The 20115-nt window shown below is 60.1% G+C and overlaps 4 protein-coding genes across 5 annotated transcripts in view; 2 read left to right on the forward strand and 2 right to left on the reverse strand.

Moving 5' to 3' along the window:
* Positions 1-20115, reverse strand: part of TFIP11 (tuftelin interacting protein 11) — a 148832-nt gene that overhangs the window by 123769 nt on the left and 4948 nt on the right. Inside the window, exons 11-12 of one of the 2 annotated variants that reach the window (XM_063315320.1) lie at positions 19757-19922; positions 19192-19581 (exon numbers count right to left, since the gene is read on the reverse strand). In XM_063315320.1, the coding sequence (XP_063171390.1) occupies positions 19226-19581; positions 19757-19922 (522 nt within the window). In that variant the 3' untranslated portion in view covers positions 19192-19225. Of the gene's footprint in view, positions 1-18913; positions 19582-19756; positions 19923-20115 lie in introns of those variants that run through there. The other variant, XM_063315319.1, reaches the window with a different exon arrangement.
* ASPHD2 (aspartate beta-hydroxylase domain containing 2) lies at positions 4013-8489 on the forward strand. Its single transcript, XM_063315701.1, has 4 exons — positions 4013-4094; positions 5892-7083; positions 7934-8047; positions 8263-8489. The coding sequence occupies exons 2-4, from the start codon at positions 6270-6272 to the stop codon at positions 8367-8369; spliced, it is 1035 nt and encodes a 344-aa protein (XP_063171771.1). The 5' UTR covers positions 4013-4094; positions 5892-6269; the 3' UTR covers positions 8370-8489.
* On the reverse strand, positions 10268-15770 carry HPS4 (HPS4 biogenesis of lysosomal organelles complex 3 subunit 2). The gene is made up of 13 exons (XM_063315541.1): positions 15596-15770; positions 15429-15519; positions 15157-15300; positions 14840-14947; positions 13938-14054; positions 13700-13794; positions 13377-13449; positions 13163-13199; positions 12911-13031; positions 12399-12579; positions 11810-11942; positions 11569-11677; positions 10268-11201 (listed from the first exon to the last, which is right to left on the reverse strand). The coding sequence occupies exons 1-13, from the start codon at positions 15610-15612 to the stop codon at positions 11030-11032; spliced, it is 1398 nt and encodes a 465-aa protein (XP_063171611.1). The 5' UTR covers positions 15613-15770; the 3' UTR covers positions 10268-11029.
* Positions 16082-18855, forward strand: SRRD (SRR1 domain containing). The gene is made up of 7 exons (XM_063315470.1): positions 16082-16209; positions 16406-16446; positions 16828-17051; positions 17138-17236; positions 17372-17523; positions 17907-17952; positions 18258-18855. Exons 1-7 carry the CDS (start codon positions 16082-16084, stop codon positions 18447-18449), a joined length of 882 nt encoding a protein of 293 aa, XP_063171540.1. The 3' UTR covers positions 18450-18855.

Genomic DNA, 20115 nt, shown 5'->3' on the forward strand with positions numbered 1-20115 from the left:
ATCCAGCCTCAGTTGCTGTCTACACAGAAGCTTTGCAGCTGCAAGCATTTAAGAGAAAGTGCTTGCTTGGCTTAACTATGCATAAATTTATGCAGCGTCATGGATAGCTGCTCACATGGTCATGCAAGGCACATATCTCAGGCGCAAGAGCATATGCATCTCTCTTTGCTGGTTTAGATCAAAGCCTGTCTAACTGGGAACACTGGCAAACAGGCAGGGCCCCCAAATCCAGAGGTCCTGGATTTGGTGGGGCCCATGGGGCCAAGGGAGGCTCACCAAGCAGGAAAGAGGCAAATGACCCTAGAGAAACTGTGCTGGCTTTTTCCCAACTGCAAGGGGTCTTCTGGTGCCCAGCCTGCTCTCTCTGGAGGCAGAGGAATTTTCCACAGGAAAATTGATGAGCTTTGGGAGGCCAGGGGAAAACTTGCTATCTGACATGTCCATTTCCTAATGGCCTGCAGGCCACAGGAAACCCCTCAGCTCCAGCACGGTCAGATTGCTCTACAATCACACCAGGAGAGCGCCCATCACGGCATTTTTCTGCATGGAGACTCAGTCCCATCCTAACAGCTGAGAAGAGAAGCTACAAGCACCGGGGCCTGATGAAAGTCTGCTGACCTGAACAAGGCTGAGCAAGGAGGGGCGTCCGGCAGCTCAGCTGCCCTTGTCCTGGTGCACCACTTCATGCCAGCCTTGTGAAGGGCACCTGCCTCAAGGAAAGTGCTTGGACAAACATGGGGTGGGCACTGCTCCACTCACCCATGCCCAGAGGGGAGAGACGCTGGGTGGTCTTTGCTGGCCTTAGGTTGGGGGAGGCCTCAGGTCACTGAAGCCACAGGCTTTGCCTATGCTTTTGTCTGGCCTGTCTGCCCAGAGCTGGGGCTGGAGAGAGGTGGCTCCCAGGGCAGGACCTCCTTCCCTGGCATGGACCTACGGGCCAGAGCTGTTTCGCAAAGGATCCCGAGAAGCTTCTGCCTTAATTTCCCTGGCTGCTGCTCCATTTCTACCCGCTTGGCTGCTTCCTGTTGCTCTGGAGAAGCCACCTCACCTCTTTTTCCTGGGCTGTGGGGTGGAGGCACTTCCTGTCCCCCATTTTAAGCAAAAAAACCTATTAACAGTCACGTGCCACCCTACAGCCACCAGCGAGCTTCCAAGTTGAGGAGGGCAGGCTGCTCTTCCAGCTCCTGCAGGCACCCCTGGGTTTGGGCATGCAGAAACTGGCCTCATCCAGCATTACCAACAGGCAGCTGTAATGGGGCGGGAGGGGGGGACAGTGGGGGGGGGTTAATTCTTGTGAGGATCTACTGAGTTTTCAAAGCCCCCACCCAGATTTGTGGCTTGAGGAGACCATCTGGGCCTCTCTCTGACCCTTCTGAGGGGAGCCTTCCACTGGCTGGCATGCTGGGTGCAGCTGCAATGGCCCAGGAAGCCTGCACCTGCTTCCCAAATCCTGCAGAAAGGCTGCCAGGAAGGGGCCGGGCCAGCCTCCAGACAGGCAGACGTGCCTGGCTGGCCGCTCCCAGCCGTTCTGCCTGGATGCTCCCAAACACTCCTGCCTGCCATGTCTTTGGCCACTGCAGGACAGCTGCTGATCCCTGGAGCATACGGAAGAGGAGGAGGAGGGAGCCCTGCACTGTTGCAAGGAGAGGCCAATAGTGAGCACAGACTGGCTGTGCGCCCCCCCCCCCCCCCCAGAGCCACTGCTACAGACACCTTCCTCATGACCATTGGCTTTCCAGCCCGGGAGAGCCTCCTTGGCCGGATGGCTGCAACAGGAAGGAGCAGGTGACTGGAGAAGGGATGGATCTGTTGCTAAGAAACGCAGTCTCCTGGCTCTGGGATGCCAGCTCTCCTCTGACAGCCTGCTCTCTAAGGCCATCTGGCCTGCAGCCCTCCCTCCTGTGCCTGCTGAAAGCAGCTCTCTGGCAGGGCTTCAAATGCCATGTCAGGAAGCCCACCTTGTCTTCAGCTGCTCTGGCTGTGACTCTGAGGGCTGGGTGGGAGGGGGGCGGTTCTCGGCTGCTTCCCATGCCTGTGGTGGAGGGATCAATGCTGGCCTCTCTGCAAAGGTGAGCAGCACCTCCCCACCCCCACATCCATCCTGAAAGCTTTGGCAGGCCATGTGGGACTCTCCCGTTAGCCACTGATCTGGCTGGAGGGCCAGGACCTGGGTCAGGTCTCTCCATAACTGCTCCTTTGGAATATTGGTTTGCTGTCAAGCAGGTCTGTTGAATGGACCCCCGGAGGCCTCAGCTGCCTCCATCTTCCCTCCTTTCAGCTAATCCTGGGGGACAGAAATCCAGACAACCACGAGATAGCGGACAGAGGTGGGGTACAGCATCCCCCGTAGCCCTTTGCTGCTATCGAGCATCTTCTGGATCTTTGTGACCATATCCTGCAGGAACTGCTCCGAACTGAGCCTTGTGGACCCATCTTCTCTGAAATGGGACAGAGCTCACTCCCCTTCGTGTTCTTGCACAGCCCCCAGCTAAGAGTTGGGAAAGCACAGCACAGTCTGAGCTAATGGTCCATCTGGCCCGCAAGGAACAGGCAGCCTGGTGCACGCAGCCTCCAGTGAGCTGAGCCTGCAGCAGGGTCTCCCCACTTGGCCACTGGGACCAGGAGGCCAAACTCTCTTGATGGGAGCAGACACAGTCAGCTGGCCACCAGGAGCCTTGGTGCAGCTTTGGGGCAGGATGAGGGAAGGGGCCCCATCTGGTTGGATGGACCACGGTGGCTGGTCAGAGTTGCTCTCTGGCTGGGACGCATGGGTAGGGTCAGGTTGCTCTGCAAGCTCCTCCCAGCTGAATTCCGTGTCCCTGCCCCTCCCTGAGACTGGAATACAGCCTTCAGTGGGTCTGCCTCCTTATTCCCAAGTAACCAGTTAGGGGCTGGTCTGCTGCCAGCTACGAATTGTCAGCTTTGCAAAATGGTTAGTGCTGGATAAGATGTTACTGCAACAGAAAAAGAAACCAGAGACTTAGAGACTGTGGCCAGTGGAGAGGGCGGATCCAGGAAAGCTCCTGCACTGCTGGCATGAGAAATGCCTCTGCTCACCCCTGCGGAGTTTACCAGCTGCTCCATCCATCTCTGCTGCAGGTGATGGGCACAGAAGGGAGGTCTCTTCATTTCTTCCATACAGATTGACGCAAATCTGTGGGTGCTCTGTGGCATTCTTGATTGGTGCCTCACATGTCCTGGGCATGAGCGTGCTGCCACTTAAAATAGGTTCTAGGCTCAAGTTTGGCTTGCGTGGTCCTGCTAAGGTCTTGACGAGTGACCAGAGACGTTTGTATTTCAGATGGAGTCTTTCCAGTTACTCTGATGCTGAATAACTGCCCCATTGTTAGGGGCACCCCCCAGACAGGGTGCCTCCTTTCGGGGGACTAATAGCTGTTTTTAAAGAATTCCACGTTTCAGCAACCGTTGTCGTATCGGAGGTCCTTCCAGCCTCAGGAGGAAGGCAGGCAGGAAAGCTCACCCTACCCGTTCGGGGCCTCACCTTGCCCGCGGGGCGCACCGTTCCTTCCTTGTTCATTCGAAGTCACCCGTTTTCTCCCAGAACCGCCGCGCGTCGCGCCCACCGGCTGGTCGTGGGGTGCCCCATCGTTCTCCATTGGGCAACCCAACTCTCTCTGGACTGCCAAGCCCAGCCCGGCTCCATCGAGCCCCGCGCCCGAGGCGGCGAGACGCGCCCTGCAAAGGCAGGGAGGCTCAGCTCGCGGAACTCACGGCCACCGGCCGCGGCATCAGCCCCTCTCATCCCTCTGGCCGGCGAGCGGAGCCCCCCTTGGCTCCTGGCGGCGAGGGCTGCCCACGTGGCGGCGGCTGTTGCGCCACGGAGGCGCCGCTCGGCAGCGCTGGCGCCGCCGACCCACCGGCAGATGCGCGCCACCCTCCCCGGCAGATGCGCGCCGCGCTCGGAGAGATCCCTCGCACGCTCCTAGGGCTGGCTAGGGCGCGCGGCGGCGGCGGCGGCGGCGGCCCCTCCCCGCCGGGCCGGGCGGGCTGCTGGGAGTTGTGGTCCGCGCCGCCGAGCCGCCGGCGACGGAGCAGGCCGTCGGTCGGGACGGGCGAGCGGAACGCGGCTGCAGGTTGGCCGGGGAGGCGCCCGCGAAGGGGGGGTGAGGGAGGAAAGGAGGCGGGCGGGGCGCAGGGGTGGGCACCGAGGAGCGGGTCTTCTGCAAGGAGCGCTTGTCCCGAGCCCAGGAGGCGGCGCGTAGCGAGGGTGACCGGCACATGTTGGGCACTAGCCCCGCGGGGCTGCCCGGCGGCGGCGCCCCTGTCCGGCCTGGACCCGGCCGGCTTCCGGCTTTCTTGGCCCAATCTTCCCCAGGCGGGGCGAAACGGAGCGGGCTCCTGTCGGCAGAAAAGCCTTTGCCACATGCGCAGGGGCACGCCTGTCTTGGCTGCGGGGTAGCGGCGTGGGTGGCAGGTTTCCGAGGAAGGAAAGGGCTTTGCTTTGTCGCAGGCCCAGCGCCGGGGCTGGGAAGTGCAGGCCGGGCTCCGGCCATTGGCTCGGCCGAGGGTCCCGGCCGGGCGGGTCCCGGCCCCCGTCGCGCCGCGGCGGAGGTGCCCTCCCGGCCCGCCAGATTTCCCTGCAAGCCGGGAAGCCGCCCCAGTCCGGCACCCGAGTTATATAAGGCTGCTTCCCGCCCAAGAGGGCCTGGGCGGCAGCGCTCAAAAACATTGAGCCCCCCCCCGAAAACGGTACCCCCAGCAACTGCAGGCAGGGAAGACGAAGGCTGTCGGGACCGCGAGCTCGGGGTGCTGCACGGGCCCGGGTTGTGGGGGTTGCTTTGCTGTCTTCTCCAAAATGGGTCCCGTCCGGCGCATCTCGCCCGGGAGGAGTTCGGCAGCGGCGTCTGGCCCCAAGGAAGGCTTGAGGACGCTTCCCCCGGCGCGGCTTTCCGCCCTCCCTTTCGGCTCAGAGCTAGCTTGTGCTGCCGGGGCGTCGGCGCCTTTTGGGGTCCCCGGTGTTGGGTTGCTTTGCGCTTGAATCTTCGAGGAAGGGCCCCTCTTGTGGAGGACGCTCTGCTCCCCCCCGCCCCCCCGGCAGGGGCTGGGGCGGAGGCAGTTCCAGGGGTGGGTCTTTCTTGCCGGCAGAGCTCCCGGGTGCCGACGGGATCCAGGCTGGGGCTGTGAGCCGGAGAGTCGGCCCAAGCATCGCCCTGGCTCTGCCTTTCCCCAGCTGTGGCGGAACTGCAGTTCCCGTCAGCCGGGAAGGCAGAGCCGGGAGGGGGTCCAAGCTTGCTCTTTCACCCTCGCAGAGATGGGTGGTACTGCCCCACCGCTGGCTCAGATACAGGTTTTGCAAGCCGTGGGTGTGACCGGGCGGGCTTAACCCGGCCGGGGGAGACGCTGCATCCCGGCTTCCCGCCTGACCCGGTGGGCCGCATCTGGGCCATCTTTGGGGGCGCGTAGCCTTCAGAGTGGCAGAGCCGGTGACTCACCGGCTTCTTGATCCCTAACAAATTGCTGCCTTGGTGCTAAGTGGGTGGAACAACGTGGAGGGAGGCGGTTGAGGAAAGCAGGCAGCTCAGAAGTTCAGAGACGGGCTTCTGCTTGTGGAAACGTGGCCTCTGCTGAGCCTGCACCCCCCAGGGATGGAGGCGGCCCCTGCTAACCAAAGCTGGAGGCCCAGGCCCAGGGTTGGAAAGGGGCTTCCTTTGTTTCCACTCTGGCACGGGGTCTTGCCTTGCATCCCAAACCCGGGAGATCAAAGGGGGAGGGTTGCATGGCTTCTTAAGCTTCGGGAATTGCAGGAGTTGTGCCCCAAAGTGCCCCAAAGCTTCTCGGGGGCTTCAGCAGGGGATGGGGTGAGGATGGACTGAGCGAAGTGCAACAGGCAGGATGCCTCTCCCCAGCGCCCCTGTGTGTTCTTCTTTCAGGCTTTTCAAGGAAGTCAAGGGGAAGGGCGGATTCCTGCAGCCCGCCTTGCTTGGAGATCCGGGCAGGAGGAGGATGCCCTTTGGGGGGAGGACAAAGGTTCTCACAGCAGCGGCTACCCCCTCGAGAGGCACAATGCTCCGGTGGGAGGCCCCTTTGGCAGGCACAAGGCCGGGTCTTCAGTGGTGGCGAGCTCCACTGGCCTCCTTGAGTGGGATGCTTGGCACTTGGATTCCTAGGAACTGCTTCCCTGCCTGACCTGCCTTTCGCTGATGGGTGAAGCTGCCCGGTCCCGCTCAGTCTTTCCTGCTGAATTCTTCCTGGGCCCCCGAGGGAAGCAGGCTCCCTGACTGCGTGGCTTTGCGCCACCTGCTGCCACGATGTCTCTGGAGGGGCTGATGTGCTGGAGTGGGTCACTTGACCGGCTGAGGGAGTTAATCGGCTCCGCCATCCAGTCTGTGCGGGACTGCAATGCCCCTGCCCTCAGCACGGTGGCCGTCCTGCTGGCCCTGTTCATCTGGTACTGCTACCACGTGGGGCGGGAGCAGCAGCCCCGGCCCTTTGTCACAGTGAACTCGCTCATCCAGGGCGGCGTGGAGGCCGCCGGCCTGCAGAATGGCTACACCCACTGCCATGTGTCTGAGTGTGTCCGCTGCACACACAGTGACGGGCTGAACCAGAAGCTCTACCACAACCTCCAGGAGTACGCCAAGCGATACTCCTGGTCGGGCATGGGCCGGATCCACAAGGGCATCCGTGAACAGGGCCGCTACCTGGGCAGCCGCCTGTCCATCCAGAAGCCAGAAGTCTTCTTCCTGCCTGACTTGCCCACTGCCCCTTACTTCTCCCGGGAGGCTCAGAAGCACGATGTGGAGCTCCTGGAGCGCAACTTCCAGACCATCCTGTGTGAGTTTGAAGCCCTCTACAAGGCCTTCTCCAACTGCAGCTTGCCCCAGGGGTGGAATGTCAACAGCACATCCAGCGGCGAATGGCTGACCTTCTACCTGGTCAACCAGGGCACCTGCGTGCCCCGGAACTGTCGGAAATGCCCCCGGACATACCGCTTGCTGGGAAGCCTCCGCACCTGCGTGGGCGGCAACGTCTTTGGCAACGCCTGTATCTCTGTGCTGACCCCTGGCACCATGATTGCCGAGCATTACGGGCCGACCAACATCCGTGTGCGCTGCCACCTGGGTAGGTTCTGTGGGCGGGACTGGGCCCACCTCCCCACTGCCCCTTTAGTATTCAGGCAGGTGGGATGTTTGTCGTCCCACAGGACAAGCCTAAAGGGCACCCTTGAGCTGGGCACCAAGCAAAGCATTTTGTGGAATTGTTTACAGGTTTGAGTTGCACTGCAATGCCTTTGCCCTAGAATTTTGCTTGCTTAGTCTATGCCTTGCAGATTTGGGGTTGTATGAGGAAAAAGAGCTTTTTCTGCCTCTTTGACGTCCCGTTCCCAGCAGCCAGAAGGTTTCAAGCCTCTGGTTTGGTTGTCTGAAAAGGTGGTTTGTGGATAGTGGTGATGGTAGAAATCAAGTTCTCTGGATAATAGGATTTCTGAGCCTTTCTAAGCTGCACCAGATTCAGCTGATGTAAAGTTGGGGGCCCCATTCTGACAATTGTTCAGGGTTCAAGAAACCCCCTGCTTTGTTATAAACCCACAGGAAAGGCTCGTTTGCATTGCTGGCATAGGCCAGGCTTGCATGCCAGTCTGGGCAGCTGCCATGGCAACTGCAGCAGTAGCCTAATCTGTATTCTGCCAGGCAGCGGTCTGTCTGTCTGTTTGGCCTTTGACTGACTCCGGGCTGTTTGGGGCGCCTTCTGACTCCTCCCTATTTGGGGGCAGGTGCTAGAGATACAGTTGGGGGTGCGTGCTAGGGTGCGCCCTTCTCCTTCATGGCCTGCCAGGAGGATGAACATACTGGGCGAGGCAGGTCTTGGGGTGGTCCAGTGGGGGCGGGGGGGGGACCCTGAAACAGCGCAGGGGCAGCTGCTGTGCCTGGCCCACCCCTCCTCTCTTCCTTCCTTCCCCCCTCCCTTGCAGGTTTGAAGACACCCAGCGGTTGTGAGCTGGTGGTAGGAGGTGAGCCCCAGTGCTGGGCTGAGGGGCGCTGCCTGCTTTTCGATGACTCCTTCCTGCACTCAGCTCACCACGGAGGCAAGTCTGACACCTTCTCCCCCCACCACCAGCCCCTTACCCCAAGTGGGCACCCGTTTTCCTGGGCTGCATGACAGTTGTGCAGCAGAGACCAAGAGGGCATTTATCAGTCCTTTCCCCTCCCTGCGGGCTAACGCCCAAGGACTCCTGCAGAAGTCTCCCTGCCCCTTCCCTGGGGCTGGGGGTGTTCTGGACTAACCTCCTTTTCCCTCCAGGTTCTGAGGAAGGACCCCGTGCAGTGTTCATGGTGGACCTCTGGCACCCCAATGTTGCCGCAGCTGAGCGGCAGGCTCTTGATTTTATCTTTGCTCCTGGACGATGACGTGGCACTCCTTGATGCAGGAGGCTCATCTGGAGTGGGCCCACGTCCCTGCAGAAGTGGCCTGGCCTAGTGTGCGTCCCTGTGCAACACAGGCATGCACACACCCAGCTGGTGCGGGGTTCTCCCCTTGCGCCAGATTTTTTACCCAGGTGTTTTCACCTTGCAACCTCCTCCTGTCATTTTGCTTGGGGTGGCTGCCCCCACTTTTTACTCCATGATTAGGCAAAATGCTGCTGTAGTGTACATCCACCTTGCTACTTGTGTGTTACTATGTCCAGAATCTGCCAGTCCTCTGAGGTGTTGATGAACATAGTTGTGCCAACCTTTCTCTTGTGATCATCCTTAAAAGGCAAACCACCCATGGAAGGGGAACATTCATCCTTGCTGCAGCTTCAGAAGCCACAGTGGCCCTGCACAGGCCTCTTCCATTTCCTCATTTGCTGTCCCAGGACAAGACTGCACCCCTTCCCCTGGAAGGAGTGAGTGAAAGCAAAGAGCAGCAGCCAAAGGCTGTTTTGGGGGTGCTGGCTGAGACTGTCCCTTTTCTGAAGCTTTGCATTGGCCTGCCTTGTGCCTTGTTTCTTTTGCCCCTGCTTGGACTGGGGCAGGCATCCTTTGGGCACTGGTGGGGAAGGGGCTGCCCTGAGCTCTCCCTGCAGAGTGCCAAGTGGGAGAAAGGGGCTTTCAGAGGGCAGAACCAAAGGCAAGCCAGCCCTAACTAGGCAGCTGTGTTCCTTTTCACACGTCAGTTTGAGCGGCAGAAAGCCAGCCCTGTGTGACTTCACACCCCACCTGCAAGTGTGGGGGGCTGGCAACACTGTGGCTTGGTCAGGCCAATGCCCAGCAGACTTTTCAATAAAACACTTGTGCTCAATTCATGTTTGGGTTTTTTTTCTTTTTTGCTCATGGTGGGCACAGTAAGACTTCAGGGTCACAGGAGAAGGTGGGCAAAGTTTTTGCCCTAGGAGCAAGCAACCCTCGTTTCCTTGCAGGTGGAGGGTCAGGATCATCTGCACAGGGCCAGAAAGGGAATCCCCAGCTGGCAAAATTCTCTTTCCTGGGATCCAGGACAATGGAATCCAGTCGATTCTCTATGTGGGGGCTCATAAATGTGAATGCCCTGGCGGCGTTTTAGACCAGAGCCCAGCGATCCCTTGTCAGGCTGCAGCTGACGGGTGCTGAATGCAGAACAGGAGAACATCAAGTGCACCTCATTTGTGTAACTCAGACCACCAGACCCGGAGATGCACCCGAGACCAGTAAAAAGCATGTCTCTTTCCAGGCATTTGCAGTTGGGAACCATTAGCTGTAAAGATTCTCCCGCTTTGGAGAACTTTGATGCTCCCTGTCAGAAACACACTTTTCTGTATAGGACTCAGCCAAGCAGGGCTCAACTATTTCTACCAACTTCTGGGAGAAGAACTGGCAAGTCGGTGATCAGCCCCAGGAATCAGGGTCTTGAGGGCAAACAGAATGGGAACCGAGCCAAATGGGGCCAGGAAGAGCTTCCGTTCCTCGCCAGGGATTGCTCCTGTGTGTTGCTCTACTGGCTGGTGCCAACAGACGGCTTGCACAGATGGTGGCAAGGCTTTTCTGCAGCGACTGCAAGTGCAGAGGGTATTTTCCTTCTGTGCCTCTGTTGCTACGCAAACACTCCTGCCTGGTTGAAAACAGAGCTGCCTCTGGCTCGCCCACAGTGGCAGACTCCCCGGGCCCCAATCTCTGGCTGGGAGTGGCTGGGCTTCCGCCGGGGACATGGAGCTGAGCAGCAGCAGCAGCAGGAAAAAAAGCATGCGTGACGCGCCTTTGCTCCCGCGCATCATGAACACAGGCTGGAAAAGCCGCAGAGCTCAAGTTGGCAGCTTTATTTTCCTGGGCTGAAGGCCGCAGCCGAGCCCAGACGCACGCACCCCCCCCAAAGATGCAGCTTTTCTGCAGAACGAGCTGCTGAGCAGGGAGCCCCCCTTGGCTTGCTAGAGGGAATGGAAATGGGCATCAGCCCATCTCAGGTGGGGGAAGGGGATGGAGACCCTCAGAGAGGTAGACACCCCACCAACAGGAGAGCCTGGCGGAGTGCCATCAGCAATGTGGGTAAAGGCGGGACGAAGCAAGGCTTCCCTCCATGCCACCCTCTGTGACTCAGAAAATGCCTTCCAGAGAGAACGGAGGAAAGTTGCCCACTGAGGCAGACCCTCCCTCTTCTTCTGGTGGGGGGAAGCCTGGTAGGGCTCCGCCTTGCAGTGAAGTCACTCTCCAAGGGCAGAGGCGTGGGGTTCTGTGAGTACAAGAGAGTCCCTGTCTGTCTCCCAAGGTTGGAAGGGGGCTACGTTTGTACTCTTTGGGGAGGGTGAAGGGGCGGAGAGATGGTGCCCCACCAGAGGGCTTCCCCCTGCCGGAATTTGGAACCCACCCAAGGCAGGCAGGGCGTGAGATGTGGCAGCAGCTGGATTGCTTCCTCTGGCCAACAGGCACTGCTTCTTTAGGGCAGAGGCCACTGGCTGGCATACCTTGGGAAGGCCAGGCAGGGGCACCGAGGTCCCGCTCCGTGCAGCGAATGGGCCGGAAGCGTTTGGCAAGGTTGAAAAGCACCGGCGCTGGGACTGAGGAAGCCCTGGCTGGGGCTTGCACAGAGACCTGCTGCCAGGAGCACCCCTCCTGCTTCAGAGCAGGTTCACCCCGTGCTTGAGCAGCTTCTGCCGCGCCTTGCCGGGCAGACTGACGACGCTGTCCTGGGGGCTGGGCACCCCTGAGTTGCGGAGAGGGGAGCCCCTCTGCTGAAAGTAGGCCTCTTGGATGGCGTTCCGGCAGCCATAGACCGCCGTGGTGGCATTCCTGGAACAGACCAACGAACGGGTCAGGGGCGTTTTCTGTCAGGGGAGCTGCGCAGAAAAGAAGCCGCAACACTTGTTATGGCATCTGTGCCAACCGCGCAAAATGACCATGTGGGCAGCTGCTGCCTGGCAAAATAAGCTTGGTAAAACATGAAATCAAAGCAGGGAGCTATGACTGGCTTTAAACCAGCAGACAGGCAGTGAAAGCGCTCAGCCTTTGCCATCGCTCCTGTGCCCGGAGCCCACGGACAGTGGAAGGCCTGCCACTAACACAGGGACAGGCAGCATGGCACGGTCTGGCCGGGGTGACCCACCCCAGCTGCACAGGCCATGCCGAGGCCCCACCTCTCCGCCCAGCCCAGCTGTACCTGAGCGTTAATTCGGATGCAGTGGGCAGCTGCTCAAAGGTGGCATGGATCAGGCCGGTGGCTTGTAGGAAGAGCTGGTCTTCGGGACTGCTGCTCTGCAGGAAGTTGGCTGCGGGGGCAAGTCAAGCCATCAGTGAAGCGATACTTGGGGGCAGGAGAGGGGAGGGACGCTGGGCCTCCCTTTCCGAGCAGTGCTCCATCTTGGCTAGGGGCCACCTCCCAGCCCCGTCCCCCCACTCACTGCTGAGGATGTTCCTGACGGCATCATAGTGAGCAAAGCTGTAGGTACTCCTGGCCGAGGGGGGAGCGCCCTTCGGAAGGGTCTCCACCAGGTGGACCTCCAGGCCGTTCAGGGAAGCCAAGCTGCTGTGGAACTGCGGAGGGAGAGAGACAGAGAGAACAAGGCAGCTGAAGGGGATTGCAGGGGTACCCCTCCTCCCACAAGGCCCACCCCGACCCAGCAGCTAAGGCCCCCCACCAGCTTCCCTCGGCGGGCAGCCACTTCTCTGGCCCTGGATCTGCCCTTCTCATTCTGCACCACCCTACAAGAGTTGATTGGGAAAGGACTGGTGGGCAGGGGCTTATCCCAGAGGAGTTGGGGCTCAGCTGGCCTTTCCCCATTTCCAGGAAAAGCTGGGCTTCCAGCTGGGGGCTGCCTGAGCCACCCCCAAATACTCCTGGATGGGGAGCTACCTCCAGGAGCTTGACCCAGAGAGGGTCCCTGAGGGCAGGGAGACTGGCCTCTTTGTGTCAGCCTCCTGAGGGAGCCTCCCTGCAAGCCTGGCCTGGGGGGCCTTGAGCCGAGCTGGAGAGGAGTCCGGTTTCCTTACCACGTCCTTGATGAAGTCTGCAGAGCTCACCAAGGGCTCTTCAGCCAGGAGCGCCAGCACCAGGCCCCGGATGTAGTGAACGTACAAGGCCATCCTCACCAACGGGGCCACATCGGGTCCATCTGTCCCTCCCTTGGGAGTCTCACCACCTTTGGTGCTGGCCAGGTCTCCCTGGGACCCCCTGTGGAGGCAGAGTGGGACTGCTGAGCCTGGCACCTCCTGCGCGGTCTCCACCTGCCTCACCCCCAAAGGGCTGGCTCACCGCCTCCCTTGGGAAATGGTCGGCTGTCTGGATGGAAGGACTGCCGGAACCGGACATCACTGCTGCCCTCTGCCCATCCCCATGGAAGGCGGCCAGACCCTCTGGAATGGCACAGGGAGGCCGGAGGGCACCTGGGTTGGCAGCAGCAGTGAGAAAGCGAGGCCAGGAACCTACTCAGGTGTCTGATGGGAGTCACTGAAGCCCCAACTGGGACCTCAGCCCTGAGGGACCTTCACAATTCTGGTCTTACCCAGTCACCCACTCCAGAGGCAATTCCCGAAGGGCGGCTGCTTCATCCTCCAAGAGGTAAACAGGTGTGACACAGACCCCTGGTGGTAAAGTCATTGGTGCAAAAGGGCCCAGAGAACCGCCTAGAGAAAAGAGCCATCAAGGATCTACAGGGGCCCAGGCAGGAGTTTGGCAAGTGGGCAGCAGGGGCCCAGAGGCAAGTCACCGGCTCAAGAGATCAGGCAGAGCCATGCCCCAGCCCTCACACGCTTACCCAATTGGAGCTGGGCTGCCCCCTTTTCTGGCCCACTCTAGAATGGAAGCACAGAGATAGCCAGATGATGCAAAACTGCAAAAAAGGCATTTTTTCCCCAGCCACAATTATTTCATGAGCATTCCCCTCCCCCACCCAAATATTATCACACCCAGATCACCCAAGTGGTATCTGCGCATCTTCTAAACCCACCAAGGGCAGAGTTGCAACTTACACTTCCATCCTCTGCTCCCTTCTGCAGCAAAACCCTGGCGGTGAGCTCAGGAGGAAGCTGCGTGCTGACCACCCTGCCCAGGGAAAGGAAAGAGGGATCACCCATGGGAGCCATGGCAGCTGTAACTCTGCCAGCGTTGAAGCACAAGGTTCTTCGGTCCGTCCAAGAGTCTGTCAAGGCTCTGGACTGCTCTGCCACGCAGAAGTGCTCCCATTGGTGTGGGAAGATGGGGCAGAGGGGATCTAGGCCTGATTGGTCACAAGCTGAGGGCATCTGGAGCAGTCCTTGCTTGCTCAGCAATTGCCAGCAGGGTAGATACTCACAGGCCCTTGTAGAGGATACACCCGGCCAGCACGTGGCGAGAACGCTGGCAGCTCTGCAGAATAAGGGCTGCTTTCAACAACAGCAAAGGGTCCACCTGCCAGGGAGGAAGATGCCACGGCAAATGACGCCTTCTAGATCCCTTGCCTTCCCACCCCAGCCTTTCTACTTTTGGCTGAACCATAAAAACACTTAGGAAGTACTTCTCAACAAATAGGATCCAGCCCTTCAGGGAGGCACCTTGGTTTTGTCTAAGGCCCAGAGGGAATTAAAAATCCGGTGGAGGTCAGTGGAGTTTTGCTGCAGATGGTTCAGGTACTGCTCCCACTCCTGGTCCAGATCCTCCTGTGAACGCTCCTAGGAAGGGCACAGAGCATCACAGTCAGAATCAGGGGTTGGTGCTGGTGCAGAGTTCTAGAGCCGAGCAACAAACGCCTACTAAAAGTCACTGGTGATGTAGGAATGCCCCTCAGGATTCCTTAGCTACTACCAGCCTCAACGTATCTTGAGCAGAGAGGGAAGTTTGAGCCAACACTGGAATAAACCACAAAGTTATACAACACTGACCACAACTGCAGGAACAGCCAGACAGGACTTTTCCAAACTGCCTAGGAAGCTGGAGGGGCAACTGGTGCAGGTGCTGTGATCTCTGAGGTTTCAAAACACACTTGGTTGTTTCCCCAGCATTACACACTGCTTGTTGTGAGCTGCTTATCGTTATGCATCTGCTGCCCACAACAGCTGAGCTCCAGCAGCATGATGCTTTGTGGCTTTACGATATGCAGTGATTTCCTACGATGGTTTTGTAGAACCACCTGGTGGCTGTAAATTGCTTGCCATTAGATGGTGCCCCCCAGCAGTCGGCCATCCCAGCTCAGGGGGATGGGAATGGCCATTCAGCAGATGGGGTGGGTGGCTGCAGGGATAAATTACGAAGAAAAATGGTCATCAAGAGAATGAAAAAAACGCAACCCCCTGTAAGGAATCGGTTGAGCAAATGATCTCAGACTGTCACTAAGGGATGCTACACTCCGCCAAACGTAGCAGCCCAGTACCGACCGCCCAAGCATCGGCCACGACCAGGGTTGGGTGCAGCAGGGCCAGGCAAGGAAAGGGGGACAGGCAGCCACGCACCCACCCACCTTGTAAGCCCGAGAAACCGGCCCACTGTAGAAGCGGAAAAGTCCGACCAGCTGCTCCAGGAACCGCCTGCAGCTAAGGTCTGAGAGGCTGGCAGCGCAGCCCAGGACCTGCAGTGAGAGGAGGGCGAGGGCTGTGCCACTGACTAAGGAGTAGCCGAGGCGCCACAGGAATCCCCACCAGGGTTGCCACCCCGCCTCTTTGGCCGCTCGACCAGCACCCGGTGGCCTGTCCGGTGCAGCCACTCCTGAAGAGACTCCCAAACACCCAGGAACCCTGAAGCGATGGGGAGCTCCGAGGCGGAGGCCCCCTGACTCACCCACAGGTAGCTCCCCTCGGTTTCCAGGGCGAACTTGAGCTTCCGCAGCCGGATGAGGCCCGGCGGGGCGCCGGAGATGTCCAGAGCGCAGCGGACCATGCCCGCGATCTGCCCGCACAGCAGCTCCTGCTCGTCCCGAGGGGTCTGCAAGAGAGGCAGGGAGGCCGGAGGGGATCGTGCCGCCCGCGGACGGGGGAGGGAGGAGAGCCCCCTCAACAGGGGATGGGGCACCACGCGGCAACGCCCCCCCCGCCTCACGTGGGCCGCGCTACCTGGCGGGGGTGGAAGCAGCAGATCCCGGCGCGCGTGGGGTCCCCCTCGCCCTGCACCTTCGAGGCGTCGTAGAGGAAGAAGCAGCGCCACCTGCGGGAGAGCGGCGGGCTCAGCGGCCGGGAAGGAGGGGGCGGGGGGGCAGGGCCCTTGCGGGGGGGGCGCGTACCAGGCGGAGGCGGCCATTCGGCGGCGCGGCGGCTCCCGGGCGCCCCCGCGGCGGTGCCCCCGTGGCCTACGCGCGGGGAGAGGGGCGGGCGCCGGGGACCGGCGGGAGGGCCCGGAGCCCCCGGGCCCCGCGCGGCTCTCTGCCCATGCTCAGAGGCGCCCCCGGCGGCTCCAACCGGGCTTGGGGAAAGCAGCTACTTCCGCCCGGAAGTCACGTGCGCGGAAGCGGTCCCCGTCCGGAAGTGGGGGACAAGCGGACCGGGGAGGGCTAGAACGGCCTGCGCAAAAGACGCCGCCGGGGGGCGCCCCGAGCGAGGCTTCCCGCGGAGGAGTCGTGGCCCGGCCGGCTGCTGCTCCCCATTGCCCCGCCTACGGCGGCCTCCGACGGCTGCGTCCCCTCCTAGCGTCTCCTCGCCGGGCAGGGCGACGGCGGCCGCGGAGGGACATTCCTCGCGTTTCGCGCTGCCGCTGTTGCTGCTGCTCCGGCATGGCCGAAGACGGGGAACGCCCGGGAGGGAGGCGGCGGCGGCGGCGGCGGCGGAGGAAGGAGGGTACCGAAGACGAGAACCCAGAGGTGGCGGCGGAGCGGCAGAGGCGACGGCTGCAGGAGGCGCGGTGAGGACCCCCCCCCAAAAAAAGCAAAAAAGGGAAGGTGGGGATAGAGCTCCAGTGGAGCTTCCATAGACCGCTGTAGTCTACCTGCGAGCGTCCAGAGCCCTGCTCTGGCGTAAATGGGCACGGGCGTGCAGAGGACACTTCGCGCAGAGGCAGTCTATCTTAGCACGTTCTTTCTTCTCTCTTTCTTTGGCAGCTCCGAATTGAAGGATTCGGAATTCTGGGACTCGAGCCGAAGTAAGGCTTTTTCTCAGACCGATGCCCTAGCACCACAGCAACCTTAGCTGAGAAAGCGGCCCTGTGCCTTTGCCTGCCAGCCAGCCAACCCTGGAACAGAGGGAGCAGGAGACAATCCTGAAGCCCTCCAAGTTCAGTTTCTGCCTGGCAGAGTTAAGGCCTTGCACCCTCCACCCCAAGCAGGGCAGCGATGGCTTGCAAGGGGGATGGAGAGGCTGTCAGCTGGGACGGTCGAGTGGAACCTCCATGTTCAAGGAGACTCTACCCTGCGCTTGAAAATCGTGGGGAGAGACATGAACCAGGGGAGGGTGTGTGTGTTGTGGTCTTGGGCCTGATCCAGCTCTCCTCCAGACCCTCTTTGACCTCTTCCTCCTGATCCAGGAACTATTTTAAAATCGCTCGGAACCCCCCCAGCAGCTGAGCAGGACGCATTTGCAGCCTTGGAGAAATTGCGGGATGCCCTCCTGGAAGAAGGGGCCCCAAAGGGGCCCAATGGCAGAGCGCCGGGCTTGCAGTGCGTGTGCTATGGCCTTGGAAGCTTTTGCTCTTGTGCCAAGGCGCGCCTCCAGCTGGCCTTCCTGTTGCTGCTGCTGGAAGAACTCAAGGTTGGGGCCGCCAGCTGGGTGGGGATGGGGAGGGTGGGAGACCCTGGTGCAAGTCATGGACTGCCCCCTCTGCTCTCACCTTGCAGATTTCCCCAGAGATGTGCTTTGTGTTTGACCCCATCTTTTCCGCGCTGGAAATTGAGGTCCTGAGTGGCCTTGGCCTCACTGTGCTGCAGTGGAATGAGGTGAGCTTGAGGGGGGGAGCATGCAAGCCAGCAGGCAGAGTCCCTGCCACCATGGCCAGGCCCTTTCCCAAAATGGGGATGGGATGTCAGCATTGATGGTCCCAGCAGTCCTTGGCACATGCTTTGCTTGCCCAGGAGGGAAAACGGAGCATCAGGGGCCCCACTCTCTTCTACATGGTCCACTGCGGGAAAGCGCTGTACAACAACCTGCTGTGGAGCAACTGGTCCCTGGAAGCACTCTCCCAGATGGTGGTCGTGGGGAACAGCTTCAGGGGCTTTGAAGAAAGGTACGGGACCTCCCCACCACCTGGGCAGGAGTGGGCAGGGGGTCTCCCGTGCCAGCCCATCCCCGTCTGCAGTCTCTGCGTGTCTTTTCAGGCCCTGGCCAGGTTTGCTTAATCCTGGCCTGTTGAATCAAACAGCCTGGATTCCCACCCTGTGAAGGCATGAATCATAGCTTGCCAATCGCAGAGTCTGGGCCACATGCCATCCCAAGCTGCTGCCCATGCAGCATATCAACCATTTGCCAATTTGGGTGGCCCCTTTCTTTGCTCACATCCTGCCCTTTGAGGGCTTGGCCAAAAGATGCGTGAGGCTTGGCCAAAAGCAGCCTTTTATTTTTTCCGCTCTCCACGTTTTCTAACTCTCTCTTCCCCAATTCCCATTTTAGACTGCTGGCCAAAGTCTTCCATGAGAATTACAGTTACATTGCCAAGGTGGGTCTTCTCCTGTTGCCTGGGAGGGAGGGGCCTGTCTGCCCCCATTTTTGCAGCGCCCCTTCAAGCTCCTTTGACCAGAGCAGAATTTGCAAGGCTTGCCTTGGAGGACGGAAACCACAGCTGGACAGCTCAAGGCCAGCTGCCTGGGAACCTTCGGTGACTGGTGGCCTTGCATGGATTATGTAATGGGGGGGTCCTCTCCAGGGACCTTCAGTCTTTGGCGGCCAGTCAGCTTTTCTAGCTTATGGCTGCTCATGCACTGTACTCCTGTAACCCCCCCTCCACCGGCTCGCCTGCCCCAGGTGCTGGAGGCAACGCAGGAGGAAGCCCTCCCACCCCACCCGCAGCAGCCGGACGTCTTCAACGACATCTCCATCCACCGCTTCCCCCTGTGGAAACTGAGGGCCCTTCCCCAGGGCTGCTGGGCCTGCCCGCAGGAGCCTGTTTACCCAGAAGAGGACCAGCTGGAGATCACCAGAAACCAGCCCGTGTGACACTCCCACCCCGCAAGATGAGCAGCGATTTCAGAACCCAAAGCTTGGGGAGGGGGGCCACGCAGCAAGTCGGGCACCACAAGCACGGACAGACACTGCGCGCTGAATGACTCTCACTTGCAGAGTCGTCTCTTTGGCCACTGGGCTTTCGCCAGGCCTTGCCCCTTGCTCAGAGCAGAGCTGGGGCGGAGAACACCACCAGGAGGTCTTGCTCCAAGAAATCAGACCAGGACCCTCTCCCCAAAATGCTTTTTTGTTTTTTCTCCTGGTAAGAACTTGGGGCCTGACCTACAAAGCTCACCCGTGCAACAGACCAAGTTTGGTTAGGGTTACATGACAAAGAACCCAGGGATCTGCCAGGCCACCCAAATGCTTTTACAACTTTTTAATTAAAAAAAAAACTCTCCTGAACTTTCTGTGCCTTCTATTACCCAGCAGTTATTCTCCTCTCCTGCCTTTCTCAAGCCCCTTCAGTGGCTTGCCAAAATCAGAGGTGCTTTGCTTCCCGCCCCACCCCACCCCACCCCACCCCACCGAAGGCTTGGTGGCTTGAGCACTTTGCTGGCCTGCAGCCTTTAAACTGCAGTGGGTGAGACAAGCAGCGGAATAAGCCAGATGTTCGTTTACACACACAGGTCTCTTTGCCTGGGGGGTGCTTCTTTCTTTTCTGGTCTTTTTTCACAAGGGGGCTGATGGTGCCCGGAAACCCTGGGCACATCTGCATTTCCTGCGGCGGAGGCAGGGCAGGACGGCTCCTCTGGCCCAGCCCCTTGCGCTCACTTGGCCATGTCGATGAGGCTCTGCAGAGAGGTGGGGACCCACGTCTTCTCACCCTGCACAAAGACCACCCCCCGGTCAATGTAGATGACAATGCGCCCAAACGTGTACAGCTGCTTCCCCTCGTGCCGCTTCCCGATGACGGGCATGAAGACAATGTTGTGCTCCTCTGCTTTGGTCTGGATGAGGTCCTTGAAGTTCATGGGCACGGAACTGGCAGCCATGCCAATCCCGCGCTGTGCCATGTTCTCGGCTTCACGGCGCTCCTGCATGGCTTCGTACTGGAAGTCCTTCCGGCGCTCTGTGTGCGTGAGGTAAGCGATGTTCTCCCGCGCACCAGGCTGCATGTAGCCCCCTGGCAAGAGAGCATGGAAAGGGATGAGGAGGGAGCCTGGGGGTGGGAGCCCATAGCCTCTCGTTCGCACCCCCCCTTTTATAGTCAGCCAAGGCTTGGCCGAGCATCCAGCCTGAGGCATTTCGGGTAGCTGGAAGAACAGCAAGCCCCCGTCCCGCCCCCGCCACACACGCACCAACGCTGGAGGAGACTGCTCGGTTCATGATGTCCAAGGCTTCGTTGAACTTCTCCTTGACGGAGGGGTGGGCCAGCACCTGGTCAGAAAACATAGACTTCCAGCCCAGGTACCACTTGGTGATCTCTTCGTAATTGGGGTTGTTGCTGAGCCAAGAGCACAGCACCTGTGGGGGGAGGAGAAAGGGGGCTCTGCAGCAACAGCCCATCACAAGCTCCGCTGACTCTTGGTGACCCTCCTGCTGTGCCGCTGGCACCCCAAGGGCCCAAAGCCTGCTTGGAAACCTCAGGCCTAGGATGCACTCCTGTGTGAGGGGAGGGCCCGCATTCAGCAGCAGAGTCCAGGGAGCCACGGGGCCC

Source organism: Candoia aspera, chromosome 15 (assembly GCF_035149785.1).
Source record: "Candoia aspera isolate rCanAsp1 chromosome 15, rCanAsp1.hap2, whole genome shotgun sequence".
In the NCBI taxonomy this organism is placed as follows: domain Eukaryota; kingdom Metazoa; phylum Chordata; class Lepidosauria; order Squamata; family Boidae; genus Candoia; species Candoia aspera.

Coding starts and splice junctions, on each gene's coding strand:
- ASPHD2 (XM_063315701.1), top strand. CDS start 6,270: ATGTCTCTGGAGGGGCTGATGTGCTGGAGTGGGTCACTTGACCGGCTG. Junction 7,084..7,933: donor CCGTGTGCGCTGCCACCTGG/GTAGGTTCTGTG, acceptor CCTCCCTTGCAG/GTTTGAAGACACCCAGCGGT. Junction 8,048..8,262: donor GCACTCAGCTCACCACGGAG/GCAAGTCTGACA, acceptor TTTTCCCTCCAG/GTTCTGAGGAAGGACCCCGT.
- HPS4 (XM_063315541.1), bottom strand. Junction 13,032..13,162: donor GGCAGCCCAGCTCCAATTGG/GTAAGCGTGTGA, acceptor TCTTTTCTCTAG/GCGGTTCTCTGGGCCCTTTT. Junction 11,202..11,568: donor GCATCCGAATTAACGCTCAG/GTACAGCTGGGC, acceptor GGTCTGTTCCAG/GAATGCCACCACGGCGGTCT.
- SRRD (XM_063315470.1), top strand. CDS start 16,082: ATGGCCGAAGACGGGGAACGCCCGGGAGGGAGGCGGCGGCGGCGGCGG. Junction 16,210..16,405: donor CGACGGCTGCAGGAGGCGCG/GTGAGGACCCCC, acceptor TTTCTTTGGCAG/CTCCGAATTGAAGGATTCGG. Junction 17,524..17,906: donor TTCAGGGGCTTTGAAGAAAG/GTACGGGACCTC, acceptor TTCCCATTTTAG/ACTGCTGGCCAAAGTCTTCC.